Genomic DNA, 23,404 nt, shown 5'->3' with positions numbered 1-23,404 from the left:
GGCCACTCAGGGGCCTCCGACGGCCTGGGAGACCCCCTCCGATTACCATTCCACCTGGCCCACGTTTGTGTGGACCAGCACTGATTGGTGCTTGGTTACAGCCTCCCTGGGGAGGCTGAAGAATCAAGGGAGGCCGGTGGATCTCCGGCAGGTAGGTCGTAAATAGGCTTAAGGTCTACTTCCGCGAGCGTCATTTGGTCCTGATCCTTTTTGGCAGAGTTCTGGCTCAAATGTCTCGCGGGACTTGGGTAAATCCCGCGAGGCACAGAGGCTGTCAGGTGGCCTGCTGGAGGGCTCTCCTGATATTCTCGGACCGCGCTGTGCTCTCGCTTGTGCACAGCGCGGCAGAGAATCATGCCCTTAGTGTCATTTTGGGCGGGTTTGGCGGGGTGATTCCTGCCAGGCATTTGGGTGCTATCCAAACTGGTATTCACCCTCACTTAGGGTGCGATTGTAAAACAAAATAGAGTCCATTATGGGCTGGAATCAAGGGGCCGTTCCCGGCGCAATCAAATTGCACTCTTTTTTTCAGCCCCTGGTGGGGAGCGGCCCACCAAGGCCACACTTAGCCGCATATCCTGCACTGAGGAGCTCCGACTAGCAAGACTCCTCAGTGCGGAAAGAGATTGGGGCGCCATTTTTAAATGACACCCTGATCTCTCAACCCCCCCCCCCCCCCCCCACCCCAAACGAGGTGACACCTGGACTCCCCAAATCCCCAACTCACCTGTTAGGCAGTCCTTGTTTCCCCATGGAGCCCACCTCCTACTGGCAGGGCATCCCCAGGCCCGATCCCCAGTTCAGGCAAAATGCCAGCCTGGAACAAGGGAACATAGGAATTAAGAGCAGAAGTAGGGAATTCAGCCCATCGAGCCTGCTCCGCCATTCAATCAGATGATGGCTGATCTCTTCAGGGTCTCAAATCCACCTCCCCACCTGTTGTCCATATCCCTTAAACCCATTTTTAAAATCATAAGTTGATTGATTGATTTGATTTATTGTCACATGTACCGAAGTACAGTGAAAAGTATTTTTCTGCGGCCGAGGGAACGTAATTAGTACATACGTAGTAGACAAAGAGAACAATCAGCGGAGAACATTGACAGATGGTACATCGACAAACAGTGATTGGTTACAGTGTGGAACAAGGGGCCAAACAAAGCAAATACATGAGCAAGAGCAGCATAGGGCGTCGTGAATAGTGTTCTTACAGGGAAGAGATCAGTCCGAAGGGGAGTCGTTTAGGAGTCTTGTAGCTGTGGGGAAGAAGCTGTTCCTATGTCTGGATGTGCGGTTCTTCAGACTTCTGTACCTTCTGCCTGATGGAAGGGTCTGGAAGAAAACAATGCCTCGGTTGGAGGAGTCTCTGATAATGCTGTCTGCCTTCCTGAGGCAGCGGGAGGTGTATACAGAATCAATGTGAGGGTGGCAAGCTTGTGTGATGCGCTGGGCTGAGTTCACCACACTCTGCAGTTTCTTGCAATTTGGACTGAGCAGTTGCCATACCAGGCTGTGATGCAGCCGGATGTTGTCTATCACACATCTGTCGATGTTTGTTTGACTCAATGCAGACATGCCAAATTTCTTTAGCTTCCATAGGAATTAGAGACGTTATTGGAATAAATATACCTATCTCATTCTTGAAGCCATTTAGTGACTCAGATTCCACTGCGATATGGGGTAGCAGGTTCAACAAATTCACCACCCTCTGCGAGAAGTAGTTTCTCCTCATCTCAGTTCCCCGATTAGGCACCCAGGTGACATTGCCAGGCTGTCTGGGTGACACTGCCAAGGTGCCAGGCTGGCAGTGCCAAAGTGCCCGGGTGGCACCAGCAATGCCAGGGTGCCACCCTGTCAGAGGCCGACCACCGGTGAACCTCTGATCTTCTGGGAGGCCCCCCAAGTGCCGTTCCGCCTGGTCCCGTTTATGGGGACCAGCGCTGAACGACGCCCGGCTGGGGTCTCCTTGGCGACACCTATAGGTGCCGAGTGAGATGGTAGCACAGTGGTTAGCATTGTTGCTTCACAGCGCCAGGGACCCGGTTCAATTCCCAGCTAGGGTCACTGTCTGTGCGGAATCTGCACGTTCTCCCTGTGTCTGCGTGGGTTTCCTCTGGGTGTTCCGGTTTCCTCCCATAAGTCCCGAAAGACCGCTGTTTGGTGAATTGGTCATTCTAAATTCTCCCTCTTTGCACCCGAACAGGTGCTGGAGTGTGGCAACTAGGGGCTTTTCACAGTAACTTCATTACAGTGTTAATGTAAGCCTACTTGTGACACTAATAACAAAAAAGATGGCCATTCAATCTGTCGGCAGCAATCTGTAGCCCATTATCGGCAGGACCCAGATCGTGATGTCTTGCAAGGTCTCATTTGATCTTGTGAGGCATAGCGACTATTGGGATCTTCCAGCCGCGTCCCATCCTGACTCTGATAGGACGCCGCCGGGAATTCGGGCACATTTCTTTGGAGCTTGGGGGAGTTTCTCACTGGAAAATCGCACACTTCGAATTTTTTTCTGGGAACTAAAGTCGCCAACCAGACTGGCTCCTCAGAGATTGGGCTGCCATTTTAACAGGGTACTTAGATCTCAAAGTGAGTTTGAGTGCTTCCCAGAAGCCTCCCCCCCCCCTCCCCCCCATGGGCATCACAACACCCTGCAGGAATGGGTAACGTCCCCAACCCTTGAGTCTGCATGACCCCCCCCCCCAAATCCCAGGCATGAGAGTGACTCACCCTCACACCCATCCATCTTCATGGGCATCGGGGCATCCTTCCGCACCTAAGTGAGCATATCCCACCATGGGGTCGCTGAGAGCCCCCCACCTTTAAGACCAACACCTTTCAGTTCCTCCCCTTTTAGCCCCCCCTTTCACTGACCAACCCTTCATAACCATCCTTCATACCCGCCCTTCACGCCCATTCATGGGCATGGCCCCCTTTGTCCACACCCCTTGGCATTGCCAACCAGGCACCCTGGCATGGCAAAACTGTTACCCAGGAACTGCCCTTGCACCCAGTTGTGGCAGGCTGGCACTGCTAGTTTGCCAGGTTGGCACTGCCAGGGTGCCATGGGCACTGTCAGAGTACCACCCTGCTCTGACCCCAACCACCCAGGGGCCCCAATGGCCTCCAAGCCCCCCAGTGTAGCCATCAGGAGTAGTCTCCATTTTCAGAGACCAGTGCTAATTCGCAATGGCGCAGGGCCTCGCCAATACGCCAGTTGACGACCGGGAGCTGGGAGTATGTGGCCTCAAATAGGTTGAATATTCAAATGAACCTAATGGCCTACTGATCAATTGCAAATCACTTTTCCTGGTTAAAACACTAAGATTACGGACTTCCGGTGGCGGCCTTGGTGTGTGTTGCACATTTGGTGGCTCCCACACGTAGTGGAACTTTTGGGACCATTTCCCCGTTTAACGGGTGGAATATGTGATTGAAAAAGGCGCAGGAGGGGTGGAGGGAGAGAGTGTCACACCGGTGCATGGATTCATGGACCAGAGGTGGTCGACAAAGAAAGGAACAGGCAATGAAAACTGGTGTGGTGCCTGCGACACAGCGGAAGATGGCGGAAGGTCAGGGACCGATCCTACCCACTCAGTGGTTGACGGAGCAGCTAGTGGGTTTCCTGAACGTGAATTTCACCCAGCATAGGACGGAGAACTTGGAGGACCTGGCCAGGGTGGTGGACCCGATAAAGGCGGGATTGACTGCATGGAGGCGAGGTTGGATGCCCAGCGCCAGGCGATCCAGAAGGTGGAGGAGCACGAGGAGCAGCTTGCCTCAATGACAGCCAAGATGGGGTTGATGCAGGATCTTCTGAGGCGGCTGCAGGATAAAGTGGAGGACCTTGAGAACTGGTTTCACAGGCAGAACTTGAAGATCATGGGCCTGCCAGAGGGCAGCGAGTGAGCGGACGCCAGCACGTATGTGGCACGGATGTTTGATTTGATTTGTTTGATTGTGATTTAATTTAATTTGATTTGATTTGATTTATTGTCACATGTACCGAAGTACAGTGAAAAGTATTTTTCTGCGGCTGAGGGAACGTTCACAGTATGTGCATACTGTAGTAGACAAAAGAATAATCAACAGAGAACATTGACAAATGGTACATTGACAAACAGTGATTGGTTACAGTGCGGAACAAGGGGCAAAACAAAGAAAATACATGAGCAAGAGCAGCATAGGGCATCGCGAATAGTGTTATTACAGGGAACAGATCAGTCCGCGGGAAGTCGTTGAGGAGTCTTGTAGCTGTGGGAATGAAGCTGTTCCTATGTCTGGATGTGCAGGTAGGGGTGAGCAGGTGGTTAGTATGTTGATGGGGGGGTCAGGGTTGCTTTTTGTGCTGGGGGGGTAGGGGGAACTGCTGACAGGGGAGGGGTTTCTAAAAGATGGTATGGGGATGGCCGATGACAGTGGGCTCCCGAGGGTGAGCCTAAGGAGGTTCAGGACTTAGGCTGGAGGCTGGCCCAGTAGGGGTTATGGTTGATCGACAGAGGGTGGAGTCACTGGGTGCCCCTGACCAGGCTTATCACATGGAATGTGTGAGGGTTGAATGGGCCGGCCAGGAGAGCCCACATGTTCGCACATTTGAAAAGCTTGAAGGCGGACGTGGCTCTGCTACAGGAGACACATCTGAAGGTGGTGGATCAGACAAGGCTGAGGAAAGGGTGGGTAGGGCAGGTATTACATTCGGGGTTAAATTATAAAACGAGGGGAGGTGGCGATTTTGATCAACAAGCGAGTGGCGTTCGAACTGGGTAGTATCTTGGCGGACTCTGGGGGAGTTATGTTATGGTGAGTGGGAAACTGGAGGGGATGCCGGTAGTGCTGGTGAATATTTATGCTCCAAACTGGACGATGTAAAGTTTATGAGGTGGGCTTGGGGAATGAACATTCTGAATTCTCCCACTGTGTACCTAAACAGGAGTGTGGCGAATAGGGTTTTTTCACAGTAACTTCATTGCAATGTTAAGGTAAGTTTACTTGTGACAATAAAGATGATTATAAATATGTAGGCGCCAGGTTGTTGATGTGGGTGTTGGCCTTGCAAACTGATGATTGATTCCTGGGGGTGATAGGCGAGGACTAAACGGGATATTCTGAGTCATGTTGATGTTATTAAAGAGGAGGTGTTGGGTATCTTAAAAAGCATTAAAGTAGATACGTCCCCAGGGCCTGATGGGATCTACCCCAGAATACTGAGGGAGGCAAGGGAGGAAATTGCTGAGGCCTTGACAGTAATCTTGGTATCCTCATTGGCTACAGGTGAAGTTCCAGAGGACTGGACAGTAACTTTGTTTAAGAAGGGCAGCAGGGATAATCCAGGGACTTAAAGGCCGGTGAGCCTTATGTCAATGGAAGGGAAATTATTGGAAAAGATTCTTAGACATAGGATTTACTCACATTTGGAAACAAATGGACTTATTAGTGATGGACAGCATGGTTTCGTGAAGGTGAGGTCGTGCCTTACTAATTTGATCGAGTTTTTCGAGGAAGTGGCAAAGATGATAGATAAGGGAAAGGCAGTAGATGTTGTATACATGGACTTCAGTAAAGTCTTTGACAAGGTACCTCTTGATAGACTGGTACAAAAGTCACATGGGATCAGAGGAGAGCTGGCAAGATGGATACAGAACTGGCTTGGGCACAGAAGACAGAGGGTAGCAATAGAAGGGTGCTTTTCTGAATGGATGGCTATGACTAGCAGCGTCCCACAGGGATCAGTTCTGTGGACTTTGTTTGTGGTGTATATAAATGATTTGGAAGAAAATGTAGTTCATTTGATTAGTAAGTTTGCAGACGACACATAAATTGGTGGCGTTGCAGATAATGAAGAGGATTGTCAGAGGATACAGCAGGATATAAACTGGTTGGAGTATTGGGTGGAGAAATGGCAGATGGAGTTTAATCCGAACAGGTGTGAGGTAATGCACTTTGGAAGGTCCAATGCATGTAGGAATTACACAATAAATGGTAGAACTCTTCCGAGTACTGACAGGCAGAGAGATCTGGGCGTGCATGTCCACTGATCACTGAAAGTGGCAACACATGTGGATAAGGTGGTGAAGAATGCATACGGCATGCTGGCCTTTATCGGTCGGGGCATTGAATATAAAAATTGGCAAGTCAAGTTGCAGCTGTACAGGACCTTAGATAGGCCACATTTGGAATATTGTGTACAATTCTGGTCGCCACACGACCAGAAGAATGTGGATGCTTTGGAGAGGGTACAGAAGCGGTTTACTAGGATGTTGCCTGGTATGGAGGGCATTAGCTATGAGGAGAGGTTAGATAAACTTGGTCTGTTCTCACTGGAACAACAGAGGTTTTGGAGGCGACCTGATAGAGGTCTACACGATTATGAGTGGCATGGACAGAGTGGAAAGTCAGATGCTCTTACCTCGGGTAGGAGAGTCAAGTACGAGGGGACATAGGTTTCAAGTGTGTGGGAAAAAGTTTAGAACAGATGTGTGAGGCAAGTGTTTTACACAGAGGGTGGTAAATATATGGAACGCGCTGCCTGGGGAGTTGGTGGGAGCAAGTACGATAGCGGCATTTAAGGGGCATCTCGACAAATATATGAATAAGATGGGAATGGAAGGATATGGACTACGTAAGTGCATACAGTTTTATTTTAGGCAGGTACCATGGTCGAGGCAACTTGGAGGGCCAAAGGTCCTGTTCCTGTGCTGTATTGTTCTTTGTTTTGTAAAGGGGAGGCAGGTGATGGTGTACATGAGGAGGCTACTTAATGTAATAATGATGCCCGCGGAGGGGCAGGAAGTAGAGGTAATGGTAGCGATGCACGTGGAAAAGGCGTTGACCGGATGGAGGGAGAGTGTCTGCTGGAGGTAGTGTGGTTTGGGGAGGGGGTTGCGGACTGGGTCCTGTTGTAGCACAAGGCGCCGGTCACAAGTGTGCATACAAACCGAGTAAGTTTGGGGTATTTTGGGCTGTATCGTGGGACAAGGCAGGGGGTGCCAGTTCTCCCGTTGCTTTTCACCTTGGCAGTAGAGCTGCTGGCAATGGCACATAGAATCATAGAATTTACAGTGCAGAAGAAGGCCATTCGGCCCATCAAGTCTGCACCAGCCCTTCGAAAGAGCACGCTGTCTAAGCCCACACATCCACCCTATCCCCGTAACACAATAATCTCACCCTACCTTTTTTGGACACTAAGGGAAATTTAGTATGGCCAATCCACCTAACCTGCACATCTTTGGACTGTGGGAGGAAACCGGAGCACCCGGAGGAAACCCACGCAGACACGGGGAGAACGTGCAAACTCCACACAGACAGTGGCCCAAGCCGGGAATCGAACCTGGGACCCTGGACCTGTGAAGCAACTGTGCTAACCACTGTGCTACTGTGCCGTAAAAGGGTGTTGATGGACTGGACAGTGGGCTGGTTTAGCACAGTGGGCTAAATAGCTGGCTTGCAGTGTAGAACAATTCCAGCAGCGCAGGTACAATTCCCGTACCAGCCTCCCTGAACAGGCGAGGAATGTGGCGACTAGGGGCTTTTCACAGTAACTTCATTGAAGCCTACCTGTGACAATAAGCGATTCTATCTAAGGATTGAGCAGGGGTGGGTGGTTGGGGTGGAGCACAGGGTCTCACTGTATGCGGATGACCTGTTGTACATTTCAGATTTGTTGGACAGTATCGGGGACGCCATGAAGATTCTAGAGGAAGTTGGCCGGTCCTCAGGATACAAGTTGAATATTGGAAAGAGCGAGGTGTTCCCGAATCAGAATAGAGGGCAGGAGAGGAGGTATGGGGAACTTCCGTTCAGGGTGGTGGGACGAGCTTTAGATAGTTGGGAATCCAGGTGACTCGGGGTTAAGTGCAGCTGCACAAGTTGAACCTGTCCCGGCTGGTGAAGCTGATGAAAGTGGATTTCAAGAGGTTGGATGTGCTGCCACTGCCTCTGGCAGGGCGGGTGCAGACAGTAAAAATGACGGTGCTGCCAAGGTTCCTGTTTGTATTTCACAATTCACAACCTCACAATTTACACCCAAAGTTGTTTTTTCCGAAGGTTAATGCTTTGATGTCTGGGTTTGTGTGGGTGGGAGCGGGAGTGAGGGGGGGGGGGGGGCGGGTGGGGGGGGGGGGGGGCGTTGCTGGCGCTACTGTACATGATGTACTACTACTACAGGTACTGGGCAGTGAATATTGCTGTGGTTTGGAAATAGGTTGTTGGGGAGGGGTCGGCGTGGGGTCGGATGGAGGCAGCATTGTGTAGGGGAACAGGTTCGAGGGCTTTGTTGTCAGTGCCTATGCTGTTCTCGACGGCCAGGCAGTCTGTGAGCCCAGGGGTGGTAGCAGTCCTGAGGGTTTGGGGGCAGTGGAGGCAGCAACTGGGACTGAAGCATGCCTTAGCATGGGTGCCGATCAGTGACAACCACAGGTTTGCTCTAGGGGGCTTGGATGCGAGGTTTTGGGGCTGACGACAAGCAAGGATCAAGCTATTTGAGGATCTGTTCATGGGGCCACATTTGCGAGGTTGGAGGACCTGGAGGAACAGTATGTGCTGGTCAGGGGCAATGGTCTTGGGTACCTGCAGGTCCGGGATTTTGTAAGGAGAGAGGGGATGTCCTTTCCTTGGCTGCCAGCCCTGGGGTTGCAAGACAAGGTGCTGCCTGGACCGAGATTCTCCGATATCTACAAGCAGTTGATGGATTGGGATAGGGCCCTGGGGGGGGGGGGGGGGGGGGGGGGGGGGGGGGGGGTGGAGGAAATAAAGCACAAGTACGAGGAGGATATGGGATATGGGGGAGGGGGGGTGGGAGATGGGGGCTGGGACACGGGCAGAGGCTCTGCGGAGATTAATGCATCCTCGTCATGTACGAGGCTAAGCCTCATCCAGTTTAAAGTGATACAGAGGGCGCATATGCTGGTAGCAAGGATGAGTATGTTCTATGAGAAGGTAGAGGATTGGGCCATGTATGTGGGGGGCTGTGAAACAAGTCCACTTGTTCTGGGTGAGTCCAAGGCTGAAGGGGTTCTGGCAAGGACGTAGTGTCCAACGTGCTGAGAGTGGAGGTGCTCCCAAGTCCAGAAGTAGCGATATTCGGGGTGTCGGAAGACCCTGGGGTCCAGGGGGTGAGAGAGGCTGATGTTCTGGCCTTTAGCCCGGAGACAGATTTAGAATTTTTTTTTCGAGTACCCAATTCTTTATTTTTCCAATTATGGGCCAATTTAGCGTGTCCAATCCACCTACCAAGCACATCTTTGGGTTGAGGGGGTGAGAACCACACAGACACGGGGAGAATGTGCAAATTCCACACGGACAGTGACCCGGGGCCGGGATCAAACCCGGATCCTTGGTGCCGTGAGGCAGCAGTGCTATCCACTGTGCCACTGGGCTGCCCTTTGGAGACGGATTTTGCTTGGGTGGTAGGCGTCAGAGCCACCGAAAGCGGGGGCGTGGGTGAGAGACCTGGCGGAATTCCTGAGGCTGGAGAAGGTCAAGTTCATCCTGAGGGGGCTTGTGGATGGGCTCACTCGGAGGTGGAAGCCGTTCATTGATTTCTTTTAGGAGGATTGAGGGGTCAGCAGGGGGAGAATGGAGGGGTAAGGGGTTTGAAATGGGGAATGAGGGATATGAGACGGGGTGGTATTAGGGGAGCGGGGGTAGTGGGTGTTGGTTGTTTACAATATTGTTTAGCTGTTCTTCTGCTTTTGTTTGTTTATAACAAAATGCTTTGAATAAAAATATTTTTTTAAATAGATACTGAAGCTGCCCGTGTCCAAATGCAGGCAAGGCCTGGATAATATTCAAGCTTGGACTGATAAGTAGCAAGTAAGATTCACGCCACCAAAGTGCCAGCTATTGACCATTTCTAACAAGAAAGAATCTAATCATCTGTCCTTGGCATTCAATGGCATTACCATTGCTGAATCCCCCACCAGCAACATCCTGACGCTGAACTGGACAAGCTACATAAATTCTATGATTACAAGCGCAGGGCAGAGGTTAGAGGTTTTCTGACGAGTAATTCACATCCCCACCTCCCCAAAGCCTGACAAGGCAGAAGTCAAGTGTGTGATAGAAAGGGCGGCAAGGTAGCACAGTGGTTAGCACTGATGCCCCACGGCGCCGAGGACCTTCAGTGCCTTACTATAAACATGATGTGGACTGTATGATGTATTACTATAAACAGAAGAATAAGGTGATGGGCAAGGTTTCCGCTTTACAGTGACAGTGAGTGTAACTGTGAATGGGGACAAAATAGGTAAAAGTGAGAATCCCATTTTGCAACAAGGCTGGCCAGTTCTCCTGCAAGTGGGAAGTCTTCGCGAAGGGAGTTAATTCCTTTGTATTTCACAATGACAGGAAGGGGGGGGGTGTTAATCCTTCCCCCGGAGAGGTAGGTGGGTGGGGGGGCGGTGAATAATTTTTTTCATGAACTGCCACTACTCAGTTGGAGTGACTGTCCTGTCAAAGACATTTCCTGGAGTTGAGTGTACATCTTGATTATTGGGGGGGGGGGGGGGGGGGGGGGGGGGATGGGGGCATTTTCTCTGAGTTTTCTGCTTAATGGCAGAAGTTTAAAAAGGTCAACCATCACGTTTACTAACCTTGTCCTGCCCCAGCGCTGTTTTGAGAACCTTGGAAGCTGGGACTGAAGGGAATCTGTCTGGATGAGACTGTGCCTGTCACCCCCACCCCCGCTCTTGACACAGCCCCTGAAGCAGGAAATTCCAGGTTTCTGTTCTGCAGCCCTGTCTTCCCTCGGCATCAAGCTGCTGCGAATCATTTGCGATTTGCAGCAGGAGAGTTTGCACTGGAGTCTGCCAGAGGTTTGTCTGCTGGGCCGGGAGAAATCCGACCTCTGACATGGATGCCATCATCATCCAGGAGCGTTTGGTGGAGCGACTCCTCTCTCCCAGGAATGTATCAGAAAGGTGCCAGCGGGCACGGCTGAAGGTACAGTGAGCTTTGGGGCAGGGCAGTGATTAGACTGAAAGGAACGGGAGGTGTTTGAGTGGAGAAGGCGGTGCAAAAAAACAAAGTGGTGGAGCTGATTTATTTGTGCTTTCTGTTCAAATGACCTCAGTGAATCACCCAGTGGAAATGAGGGCACAGAGGTTTCTTCTGATCAATCGAGGTAAATCTGGAATCTCCTGTGTAAAACAGACTGAATAAAAGTATCTGCAATTTGGATATGTTTATTGGGAGGCACAGTGAAAAGTATTTTTCTGCGAGCAGCTCAAACAGAGCATTTAATAATAATAATAATAATAATAATAATAATAATAATCTTTATTATTGTCACAAGTAGGCTGACATTAACACTGCAATGAAATTACTGTGAAAATCCCCGAGTCGCCACACTCCGTGTCTGTTCGGGTACAGAGAGGGAGAATTCAGAATGTCCAATTCACCTAACAAGCAAGTCTTTCAGGATTTGTTGGAGGAAACTGGAGCACCCGGAGGAAACCCACGCAGATACTGGGAGAACGTGCAGACTCCGCACAGATAGTGACCCAAGCTGGGAATCAATCTTGGGACACTGGCGCATTGAAGCAATTGTGCTAACCACTGTGCTACCGTACGCACGGTTATATGGCAGTCCACATCCCAACTGCTTCCTAACTTTGACCAGCTAGGCTCCAAGTTGTCAAAACAGCCATTTGAATGTGGTACCAGAGGACAATCAGCATACTGACGAAAAAGCTTAACATGCGCAGAACATACACAGAATGGGAAGCGTTCTTTAAATCTGATTTGTAATCGAGCGAAAGGCACCCATGTACATGAAAAGAAAAGAAAATACATAATTGGGCAACACAAGGTAGACAATGTAAATACCTAGACACCGGCATAGGGTGAAGCATACAGGAGTGTAGTATTCATCAGGTCAGTCCTAAGAGGGTCACAATCATAAATGTTCTGGGAAGAGGTTTCTGAAACTGATGGTTCTGGGAACCCCAATCAGAAACATTCCCAGTTGAATTTCCGAAAAGATGTCTCCCGGTTGAGACCCGGTGCAGGTGGGATTTGTAAATCACAATCCTGGTTGGGATCTTGACCCTTCAGGACAGTTTGTAATTTTCCAAGGGCCGCTGAGGGGGTTTGGAACGGGAAGCCCACTTGCTGCCAGGTAACGGCCCCCGAAGAGCCTTTAGGAGCTTCTTGAGGTGTCTGTCCACTTCAAAGTTGAATTTTAAAAATATTTTTCACCAAATCTGACCAGTCTCGTGCACTTTAGTGCAGAGCTGCCAGGTTTGCTGCAGGGCCAATTAAGATTATCTGTCTTTAGGTTGAACTGGTTTCTTTCCGGGACCCATTTTTGCCAGTGCAAGGGTTCAACTTTAATTTTTCCTTCATGATCCCTTATGCTCCTGCCGATGCTGCTGACGCTCTGAGGAACTGCCTGCTCTAATTGACAAGGCAGCGGCAGCCTCCAAAATGGCTGCCACCTGCCTTTACTGCTGGTGCCAGGCAGGCAGCTATCATCTCCTGCATGTACCTGGTGACATTTGAATTTAATAATAGTCTCGCAAGAGCGATGCTGTTGAAGCGCGGGGTCGTGATCTGGAATCCATCTTGGTGTTGGCTTCCTGACCCCATTTTGAAAATCTGACCGTCGGTGATAGTATCCCAGGATGTCCATCCACTTTGGGGATGGAATCTTATGGCCCCCATCAGCAGTAGGAAGCTTGGTAGGTGTCCGGACATCAAATTCTTTACATTGGGATAACATATCAGAATTTTGGGGAAATTTAAAGGCGGGTCGAGCTTCCAGACGAATAATGTCGGGAAACCCTTTTGCATGCATTAACATCTCATGCATGATCATTAAATGCAATTTTGCTCCTGCACCATATTAAATTTCCCACCAACGGGAAATTAGAACATTCACTTTTACAACTGGCACTCGGCAAGCTTCACTTCTTCCATGACTTTGAGGTGAGTAGATGCTGCTTTTCCCTTCCTGGGGACCGCTCATACCTTCACTCATATCAGGCCCCAGTACCAAAAGCTGTCTGAAGGTTGGAAGTGGGGGTTAGAGCGGAAGGCTGCACCGAAAGCTGGGCCTTGGAGGTTGGCTAAGGGGGAAGCGAGGGAAGCTGTCCAGGTGCACTTTAAATATGGGCCTTCAAGGCAGGAAGGCGACTTCAGGCCTGCTCCCTCCACAAGATTCACCATGTTCCACATTGACTGATGAACAACGTGAGATTGTGTGTTCAGCCACCACCACCGCACAACAACCGACTACCACCACACTCCTTACAGCCTACGTCTTTGACCAAGCTTCTGATCGCCAGCTCTGATATTGCCATACCTGGCTTCTTGTTGTATTTTAAGTGATGACACTTCTGTCAAGCCAAGTGGGACATGTTGCTGATTAAAACGGCACTTTATGTAAGTTCTTTTTGTTTATGTTATAAACTGGGTGCAGAAGAATACATCCAAGTAAAACTATAATGAAACTGAGGGTATTTGCTTCCAGGATATGGGAGGGCGGCTCTGCAAGGTGAGCACTGGACTCCGGGACAGAAGGACCTGAGTACAAATCCTAACTCAACATTTCACCCGTCTGAAATGTTTGGCTAAAATGGTAAATGTGATCTCCTGAACCAGTTTTGATCACCAGAAGCAATACTGTAGCAGGGCAGTTTTCTGTCACATAATAGTTAACATGGACTGAGTACAGTACCATCCACACATGACCTGCATCCAGGCGGCAGTGTAGTAGTTTGGATAACGTTGTGTGTAGAAGTAAGCATGGAATGTTAGCTTGTAGATAAGTACATAATTTCTCCAATCCACCCAATTCACTTCCTGCATGAGATGCGCAGTAAGGCAGACATTTTTCTGTTTCCAAAGCTAGTAATTTGCAGAACAGGCTGCTAGCCTGTCGCCAGGGGCTTATAGTTTGAGGGCTGCCATGCCACATTAAGCATGGCTGCCCAGGAGTCTCTCCCGCTCTTACTGACAGCCATTGCCGTGTTTAGAAGTGTTTGCAGGTTGACACACTCAACCTGTTTGACCACGTTATGAAGGCACCTTCCTTGGCTATCATGCCCTGGGTTGCTACTCAAATCCGGAGCTTCTAGCTCAGAGGTGGAGATACCCACTGCACTCAAAGACATCCTTGTAGTTTCTAGTAGGGAATTAATACTGTAGTATTTTAATAAGACATACCGAATGACAGTGAACACCGAACAACATTAATTATACTTTCTATTTTTTGTAGCAAGTGTTCTCATTTTGAAACATGTGTAAGGGGGGTGAGAGCAGATGTGATGGTAACTTTAAAATACAATTTGGTATACACTTGAAAAGAAGACATTTGTGGGACTGTAGGGAAAGAGCAGGTGAGTGGGACTGATCAGATAAATTTTTCAAAGATCTGGCTCAGCACAATAGGTCGAATGACCTCGTTGTGTGCGACTCGAGTCTATGATGGTACTTTCTGTTACTGTGGTTGTAAACTGAATGGGGTCAGCCACGTAAACAAGTGGATGCGGCAGAGTTGCTCAAATCAGAGGATTTGTTGCGTCTACAGGGATGGACGGTACAGTAGCATAGTGGTTAGCACTGTTGATTCACAGCGCCAGGGACCCGGGTTCGATTCCTGGCTTGGGTCACTGTTTGTGCAGAGTCTGCATGTTCTCCCCGTGTCTGCATGCGTTTCCTCCGGGTGCTCCGGTTTCCTACCACTACTCTTGAGAAATATGCTTGTTAGGTGAATTGGACATTCTGTAGTGTTCCCCAGCAGGCGCTTGAGTGTGGCGACGAGGGGATTTTTACAGTAACTTCAGAGCAATGTTAATATAAGCCTACTTGTGACACTAATAAAGATTATGACTATTTTCAGGGTGGTTGTACTTTTCTACAGGTGTGAGATGGTTAAAGGGTTAATGGAAAACTCTGTATTCATCTTGTGCCTTATCAAATTTCAAATACATCTCAGAACACATCTCCTACAACGAAATATTTTTTTAAGCCAGTTACTTTTCTTTGCATGTCGGTAATTATAGTCACCTTTTGCTCAAAACAAGATCCCATAACTGGTTACATATTACATCAAATTACTTTAAATAGGATTTACAGTGCAGCATTATGCTCTTCAGTGTTTATGCAGTGAGTCTTCTTGCACCATTCTTCATCCAACCCGATCAGTGCAGCCCCCTATTCCTTCCTCCCTTGTATAATATTCAAGCATTCCCTTGAAGGCAGCTATGCTACTCACCTGAACTACTCCATGTGGTAACAAGTCCCACCTTCTAGCAGTTATATGGGTAAAGAAGTTTCTCCATAATTCTTTACCTGATTTATTCATGACTATTAAATTTTTGGTCCTGAGTTTAAACTTTATTCATGAATATAATGTATTTTTGACCCTTTGTTTGAATTCACGCCCAAGTTGAAATATCTTTCCTTTGCTCAATCAAACAGCTTAGTTCTGTAACGTTAAAGACTTTTGCCAGGTCACCTACCAGTCTTCTATTCCCTTGAGAAAACAGCCTCAGCGTGTTCAGTAGGTTAAGATAGTTGTAAATTCTCAGTTCTGGTATCATCCTTGTGAAACTGATATGTGGAATATACCTGGGCAACCCACACTCGTCCTAAATGTGACCTGCACAACATTGCTGGAGATGAGTCTCTGACTTGTTAATCCAATTGGCTAGGATTTGTGTACATCCGGAGTGGTGTTTTTTTGTGTTGGCTTTCACAACAATGGGACATGACAATCTATTAAAATATTGTAATAAATATTTATTAATCTGTTGTCAAATCCTCATATGTGCCATTCTGAAAAAGCACACTTTCAATAGGTAATATAAAAATGATTGAGTAAATAATCAGGGATCAGGTATTATTATTGCATAGATGTCCCTTCAGGGGAATCCGCTCAACACCTGTGATTTAATTGGCATCCTTGGCCAGCTCGGGTCTCAGTGCAGCATCATTTGTACAGACCTAAATCTGCCTCTATTCCATGTCTAAGAAATGCAATTCAGGCCAAAGCCCAAAGTGTTGTCAAAGAAAGGACCATCCCATGTCCCATGGACTAGCTGGTTTCATGTTTAAGTTAGGCTTCGATCCCTCTGAGCTGGCCTGTGATGCCTCTTCTTGGTCTCTGGAACTGGTGCATTATTGGAAGCGCCATATTTTAGTTGTGACTATCTGCCTATTCCAGTAGTTCAGGCTGATGTTGATCTCATTGTTCATCTCATTGCTGTTTGTGGGAGTTGGTATGTGCAAAATGGTTGTCTCGTTGGACTACATAACCATAATGATTGTGCTCAAATTAATTAATGACATATGAAATTACCCTGGAAATTGCTGAAACATGATAAGGAACTCTCTTGCTCTCTATCTGAACAAAATGTTCTTTCCACTATCTTGGTCCTATATCACATGGAATGAAAGGACTGGGGGGGGGGGGGAAGGAAGTCTTGAGTTGTGGTCACTGTTTTTCTGAGAATTATACGCAGTTCTCTTGTTTGGCAGACTGGCGGATCTGGTTGGTTGTTGCTGCCTTATTTTTTGCCTGGTTGTCGAGCTTTGGTAACTATTACGGGAGTTGGAACCTCAATTGACATCCAGACTGTAGTTGATTGTGTTCTTTTCAATAATCAAGGATTTTAGCTCAGAAATGTGTTTGATTTTATTTTTGAACAGCCCCAGCCTGTTGTGTCTGTACCATCTCTTTTCAGGAGCAGCTTTGTTACTCACACAGTCCCACATGCTCTCTATAGGCCAGCAATGATTCTTTTTCTTCAGTTGCTTATTGAATTCCTTTTGAAACCTCAATTGAATCGACATCGACCATACTCCCAGGCAGTGCATTCCAGATCCTAACCATTCGCTGCATGAAAATATTTTTCTTTGAAACGTTTGTTTATTTTGCTCATCATCTTAGTTTGGTGAGTCGCCATTTCTGCCAAGGGGACTGGTTTCTCCCTATCTACTCTGTCAAGACTGCTCATGATTTTGAACACCTCAATAAATACTCCTTGTGACCTTCTCTTCAGGAAGAACAAGTGCAGCTTCTCCAATCTTTCCTCATAGCTGAAGGCCTTGGAATCATTCTCGTGAAACCTCTCTGCATCCTCTCGAAAGTCTGCACGTCCGACCAAACGTGCAGTGCCCAGAGGTGTAGAAAATCTTCCAACAAACCTAATTTTTATTTATATTTTATTTTTATTATATTTTTTTAAATGTTATTATTTTAAAAAATTATTATTATTTTCTGTCACAGCAAAGACAACAGTCCGAGTGGTCAGAATTGTTTCAGACTAAACTGGCAATCCAATTGAGAGGCCACCGGGTGGTTATGGGAAATTAGGGAACATTGTGCTGGTGCAGTAGTGGATGCTCTTCTGAGTATTGCTTTGTGTTCATTTTTTGGGTGTTTAATTTGTTCTGTACCTGTCTGGGGGTGCAGGCTCTTGACACAAGGAAGGTGCTTAATTCCCAACATTACCCTCTCCATTGCCTGTAATCGACAGCATTAAACATTCACCAAAAAGACTCAGTGTAAATTGAAAAAGGAGGATATGCTGGGCATTATAGTTTATTATATGTGAAATATGAAGATTCCTCACTACTGGGGTAAGCTGGAGCCTTGTCTCATCTCTGTTGTGTATTATCTCTTTGAGAATTTCCAATGTCTAAAGATTACTTTTTGTTTCAGGACGTGGAAAAGGAATATGTGGGTTTCGCTACACTTCCCAACCAGGTCCATCGCAAATCAGTGAAGAAGGGTTTTGATTTTACGTTAATGGTAGCAGGTAAGAATGCTACTGGCTCACACTTCACAAAACCTATAGAACAAAATAACTGACATCCCAATATGGTGAGGTAAACTAGCTTAAAAGCTAATTTGCTTTGGTCTGCATGTTTGTTTGCTGCAGCCCTAAACATGAGGGGTAAATAAATGGAAAAAATATGTCATAATTTCTGCACTGATCCTGAGGAACTGGCATGATATGAAAATAATGGAAAATTGGTGTTGTCTGGTTTTTCGAATGCTCCAAAGTATGCTTATTTTTTATAAAATTAATTCTTTCATGGGTGAGCATTGCTGGCAAGGCCAGCATTTGTTGCCCATCCCCATTGTCCTAATTGTCTTTGAACTGAGTGATTTGCCACAGCATTTCAGAGGGAAGTTAAGAGTCAGCCACGTTTCTGTGGGCCTGGAGTAACATGTAGGCCAGACTAGTAGATTTCCTTCTCTAAAGGGCACAGTGAAGCAGATGGGTTTTTGCAATAATAATTTTATGATTGCCTTCATTGAGACTGGCTTTTTGATGACAGATTATGAACTGAATTTAATTTATACCAATTGCCCTGATGGGATTTGAACTCTTGGCCTCAGGGCCTCAGACTCTCAATTACCACTCCAGCAGAGGGCAGCAGAGCAGAGCTACTGATCAGCAGTTCTGGGGAAATTTGCATACGTGCAGTGCGGTCAGCCTAAGTTGAAGGTGGTTTGTGGAGGGGCTGTTGGCAAGTGACAGTTAAACCCGAAACACTTCGTGAGTGTTTCCCACCCTACCTCCTCCTCTAACCAACCCCCCCACCCCACAGTGGTTGGGAAGCGGGAGCAGGGGCCTATCGTGAAGGTGAGTGAGTGCCTTTAAATTTGCTTAACTTTCAGCGGGAGCAGGGTTTGAGGTAATATCAGGTAAGCTCTTCCTTTCTTTTTCTTTTCCTTGTTTTTTTTTAAATCTAGAGGTGATGTCAGGGAAGGCAGTACAATGCTCCTCCTGCAGAATGTTTGAGGTGAGGGACGCCGTCAGTGTCCCTGCTGATTTCATCTGTGGGAAGTGCACCCAACTCCAGCTCCTCAAAAACCGTGTTAGGGACCTGGAGCTTGAGCTGGATGAACTTCGGATCATTCAGGAGGCAGAGGGGGTCATAGATAGGAGCTTCAGGTAAGTAGTTACACCAAAGACTGGAGATAGATGGGTAACTGTAAGTGGGACTGGGAAGAAGCAGTCAGTGCAGGGACCCCCTGCGGTCGTTCCCCTGAGTAACAAGTATACCGTTTTGGATACTTGTGAGGGGGACGACTTACCAGGGGTAAGCCATGGGGTACGGGCCTCTGGCACGGAGTCTGTCCCTGTTGCTCAGAAGGGAAGGGGGGAAAGGAGTAGAACATTAGTAATTGGGGACTCAATAGTCAGGGGCACAGATAGGAGATTTTGTGGGAGCGAGAGAGACTCACGTTTGGTACGTTGCCTCCCAGGTGCAAGGGTACGTGATGTCTCGGATCATGTTTTCCGGGTCCTTAAGGGGGAGGGGGAGCAGCCCCAAGTCATAGTCCACATTGGCACTAACGACATAGGTAGGAAAGGGGACAAGGATGTCAGGCAGGCCTTTAGGGAGCTAGGATGGAAGCTCAGAGCGAGAACAAACAGAGTTGTTATCTCTGGGTTGTTGCCCGTGCCACGTGATAGTGAGATGTGGAATAGGGAGAGAGAGCAATTAAACACGTGGCTACAGGGATGGTGCAGGCGGGAGGGATTCTGATTTCTGGATAACTGGGGCTCTTTCTGGGGAAGGTGGGACCTCTATAGACAGGATGGTCTACATCTGAACCTGAGGGGCACCAATATCCTGGGGGGGAGATTTGTTAGTGCTCTTTGGGGGGGGTTTAAACTAATTCAGCAGGGGCATGGGAACCTGGATTGTAGTTTTGGGGTACGGGAGATTGAGAGTATAGAGGTCAGGAGCACAGATTTTTTTTTTTTTTTTTATAAATTTAGAGTGCCCAATTATTTTTTCCAATTAAGGGGCAATTTAGTGTGGCCAATCCACCTACTCTGCACATTTTTGGGTTGTGGGGGCGAAACCCACGCAGACACGGGGAGAATGTGCAAACTCCACACAGACAGTGACCCAGAGCCGGGATCGAACCTGGGACCTCAGCGCCGTGAGGCGGTTGTGCTAACCACTAGGCCACCGTGCTGCCCCAGGAGCACAGATTTGACTTCGCAGGAGGGTGCCAGTGTTCAGGTAGGTGGTTTGAAGTGTGTCTACTTCAATGCCAGGAGTATACGAAATAAGGTAGGGGAACTGGCAGCATGGGTTGGTACCTGGGACTTCGATGTTGTGGCCATTTCAGAGACATGGATAGAGCAGGGACAGGAATGGTTGTTGCAGGTTCCGGGGTTTAGGTGTTTTAGTAAGCTCAGAGAAGGGGGCAAAAGAGGGGGAGGTGTGGCGCTGCTAGTCAAGGACAGTATTACGGTGGCGGAAAGGATGCTAGATGGGGACTCTTCTTCTGAGGTAGTATGGGCTGAGGTTAGAAACAGGAAAGGAGAGGTCACCCTGTTGGGAGTTTTCTATAGGCCACCTAATAGTTCTAGGGATGTAGAGGAAAGGATGGCGAAGATGATTCTGGAAAAGAGCGAAAGTAACAGGGTAGTTGTTATCTACTTTAACTTTACGGTGACTTTAACTTTCCAAATATTGACTGGAAAAGATATAGTTCGAGTACATTAGATGGGTCATTCTTTGTACAATGTGTGCAGGAGGGTTTCCTGACACAATATGTTGACAGGCCAACAAGAGGCGAGGCCACATTGGATTTGGTTTTGGGTAATGAACCAGGCCAGGTGTTAGATCTGGAGGTAGGTGAGCACTTTGGAAACAGTGACCACAATTCGGTGACCTTTACGTTAGTGATGGAAAGGGATAAGTATACCCCGCAGGGCAAGAGTTATAGCTGAGGGAAGGGCAATTATGATGCCATTAGACATGACTTAGGATGTGTTGGTTGGAGAAGTAGGCTGCAAGGGTTGGGCACACTGGATATGTGGAGCTTGTTCAAGGAACAGCTATTGCATGTTCTTGATAAGTACGTACCAGTCAGGCAGGGAGGAAGGGGTCGAGCGAGGGAACCGTGGTTTACCAAAGAAGTGGAATCTCTTGTTAAGAGGAAGAAGGAGGCCTATGTGAAGATGAGGCGTGAAGTTTCAGTTGGGGCGCTTGATAGTTACAAGGAAGGATCTAAAGAGAGAGCTGAGACGAGCAAGGAGGGGACATGAGAAGTCTTTGGCAGGTAGGATCAAGGAAAACCCAAAAGCTTTCTATAGGTATGTCAGAAATAAAAGAATGACTAGGGTAAGAGTAGGGCCAGTCAAGGACAGTGGTGGGAAGTTGTGTGTGGAGGCTGAGGAGATAAGCGAGATACTAAATGAATACTTTTCGTCAGTATTCACTCAAGAAAAAGATAATATTGTGGAGGAGAATAGCCTTAAATTGAGGGGTAATAGATATAGGACAGAGGTCAGAGGTGGGTTTTTTACGCAAAGAGTGGTGAGGCCGTGGAATGCCCTACCTGCAACAGTAGTGAACTCGCCAACATTGAGGGCATTAAAAAATTTATTGGATAAGCATATGGATGATAAGGGCATAGTGTAGGTTAGATGGCCTTTAGTTTTTTTCCATGTCGGTGCAACATCGAGGGCCGAAGGGCCTGTACTGCGCTGTATCGTTCTATGTTCTATTGCCACAATGCCAGCATCTCTCCAACAGTGCTCTCCAGGACCTGTTGCTTTTGTCAATATTTGTGCAGGAGATGTAGTGGGTTTTTATTAGGAATGCAGTTTATGTGGTCTTAATTCAGAATTTTTAAAAACGTAAAAAAATAATTGATTCTGGGGAAGAGGGCAATGCTGGCAAATCAGGCCTTTCATGCCCATTCTAAGATACTCTAGATAAAGTATTGTAGAGATTTCCTCTTAGCTACTACACACTCTGTTGAAGATGCTCACATGTTTGGCTTGGAGATCCAGAATATTAGCCCAGTGGTAAATAAATGGTAATATATATCAGGATTGTGTTTGTCTTGGAAGGGAGCTTGGAGGTGATGATGCTTCCATGAACCTTCTGTCTGCTGCCTCCAAGGTACAGAAGGTTGCAGTTTTAGGATTCTCTGTAATAAGAAACCTTTATGGTTTGCTGAAATGGATCCCATCAGCAGTACAGTACACACTGCAGCCATGGTACACCAATGCAGAAGGAGAGTGGATTCAAAGTAAACATGGAATAAAAGTTCAGGGGTAAATACAATAACGGGCGATGCCTTGATTATAAAACTGTAGACATCCTGGTTTCAATTCTTGGCCTGTGCTGAATTAGGTGACACCAGCTGGGGGAGCAGTGTTACAGGAAGAGGAATTTGTCTCGCCATCACCGGGCTAGGCAGTGGGAAATGTCAATCAGGCTTTCTGCTCTCAATCTTCATCCTGTGACCCTAGTAGCAAGTGCATGGTGGAGAATTTCCTCAGAGCTTTTCCCACTGCACCACTATAACTTTGCAGTGCTACAAGTCAAAAGGCCTGTACTGATATGCATATGAACAAATGAGTAGAAGTAGGCCATTCAGCCCCTCAAGCCTGCTCTGCCATTCGATAGGATCATGGCTGATCGATCAAGTTCTACATTCCCATCTACCCCAATAACCCTTAATTCTCTTGTCCAACCAGAATCAATCTATCTCCGCCTTAAAAGTATTTAATGACCCCCATCTCCAATAACTTCTGAAGCAGAGATTTCCAAAGTTGCACAGCCCTTTAAGAGAAAAACATTATCTTCAACTCTGTCCGAAAAGGGTGACCCTTAATTATAAGGGCCACACACAAGAGGAAACATCCTTTCATCTGTTGACCTTGTCAAGACCATTCAGGATCTTGTATATATCAATGAGGTCGCCCATCACTCTTTCAAACTTCAGTGGGAACAAGCCCAGTCAGTCTAACCTTTCCTCATCATGCAAGCCGTTCATTCCAGGTATCAATCTGATAAAACTGCTCTGAACCGTCATCCTTCCTTAAATAAAGAGGCCAAAACTACACACAATGTTTGAAATGTAGTCTCACCAATGTCCTGTCTAACTGAAGCATAATATCCTTACTTTTATGCTCAATTACGCTTGTAATAAAGCATAGCACTGCATTAGCCTTCTTAATTACTTGCCGTAGCTGCGTACTAATATTTTGTGACATGTGCGCTGGAAAGCCTAGATTCTGCTACACCATAGAATTCTGCAGCTGAAGGGGCGGCACTGTGGCGCAGTAGTTAGCACTGGATTTGGATTTTGTTTATTGTCACGTGTACCGAGGTACGGTGAAAAGTATTTTTCTGCGAGCAGCCCAACAGATCATTAAGTACATGTAAAGAAAAGAAAATACATAATAGGGCAACACAAGGTACACAATGTAACTGCATAAACACGGGCATCGGGGGAAGCATACAGGGGTGTAGTGTTAATGAGGTCAGTCCAAAAGAGGGTAATTTAGGAGTCTGGTAACAGCGGGGAAGAAGCTGTTTTTGAGTCTGTTCGTGCGTGTTCTCAGACTTTGGTATCTCCTGCCCGATGGAAGAAGTTGGAAGACTCAGTAAGCGGGTGGGAGGAGTC

The 23,404-nt window shown here is 47.5% G+C and overlaps 1 protein-coding gene across 5 annotated transcripts in view; it reads left to right on the top strand.

Moving 5' to 3' along the window:
• The window catches only part of sept5a (septin 5a), a 176,286-nt gene that overhangs the window by 103,669 nt on the left and 49,213 nt on the right, over positions 1 to 23,404 (top strand). For 4 of the 5 annotated variants that reach the window (XM_038792917.1, XM_038792938.1, XM_038792923.1 and 1 more), the window contains one exon: positions 17,669 to 17,765. In XM_038792917.1, the coding sequence (XP_038648845.1) occupies positions 17,669 to 17,765 (97 nt within the window). Of the gene's footprint in view, positions 1 to 10,836; positions 10,942 to 17,668; positions 17,766 to 23,404 lie in introns of those variants that run through there. The other variant, XM_038792930.1, reaches the window with a different exon arrangement.

This window comes from Scyliorhinus canicula, chromosome 1, assembly GCF_902713615.1.
Source record: "Scyliorhinus canicula chromosome 1, sScyCan1.1, whole genome shotgun sequence".
Lineage (NCBI taxonomy): Eukaryota > Metazoa > Chordata > Chondrichthyes > Carcharhiniformes > Scyliorhinidae > Scyliorhinus > Scyliorhinus canicula.
The sequence above is the reverse complement of the archived record's forward strand: the minus strand, read 5'-3'. Positions and strand labels throughout refer to the sequence as shown.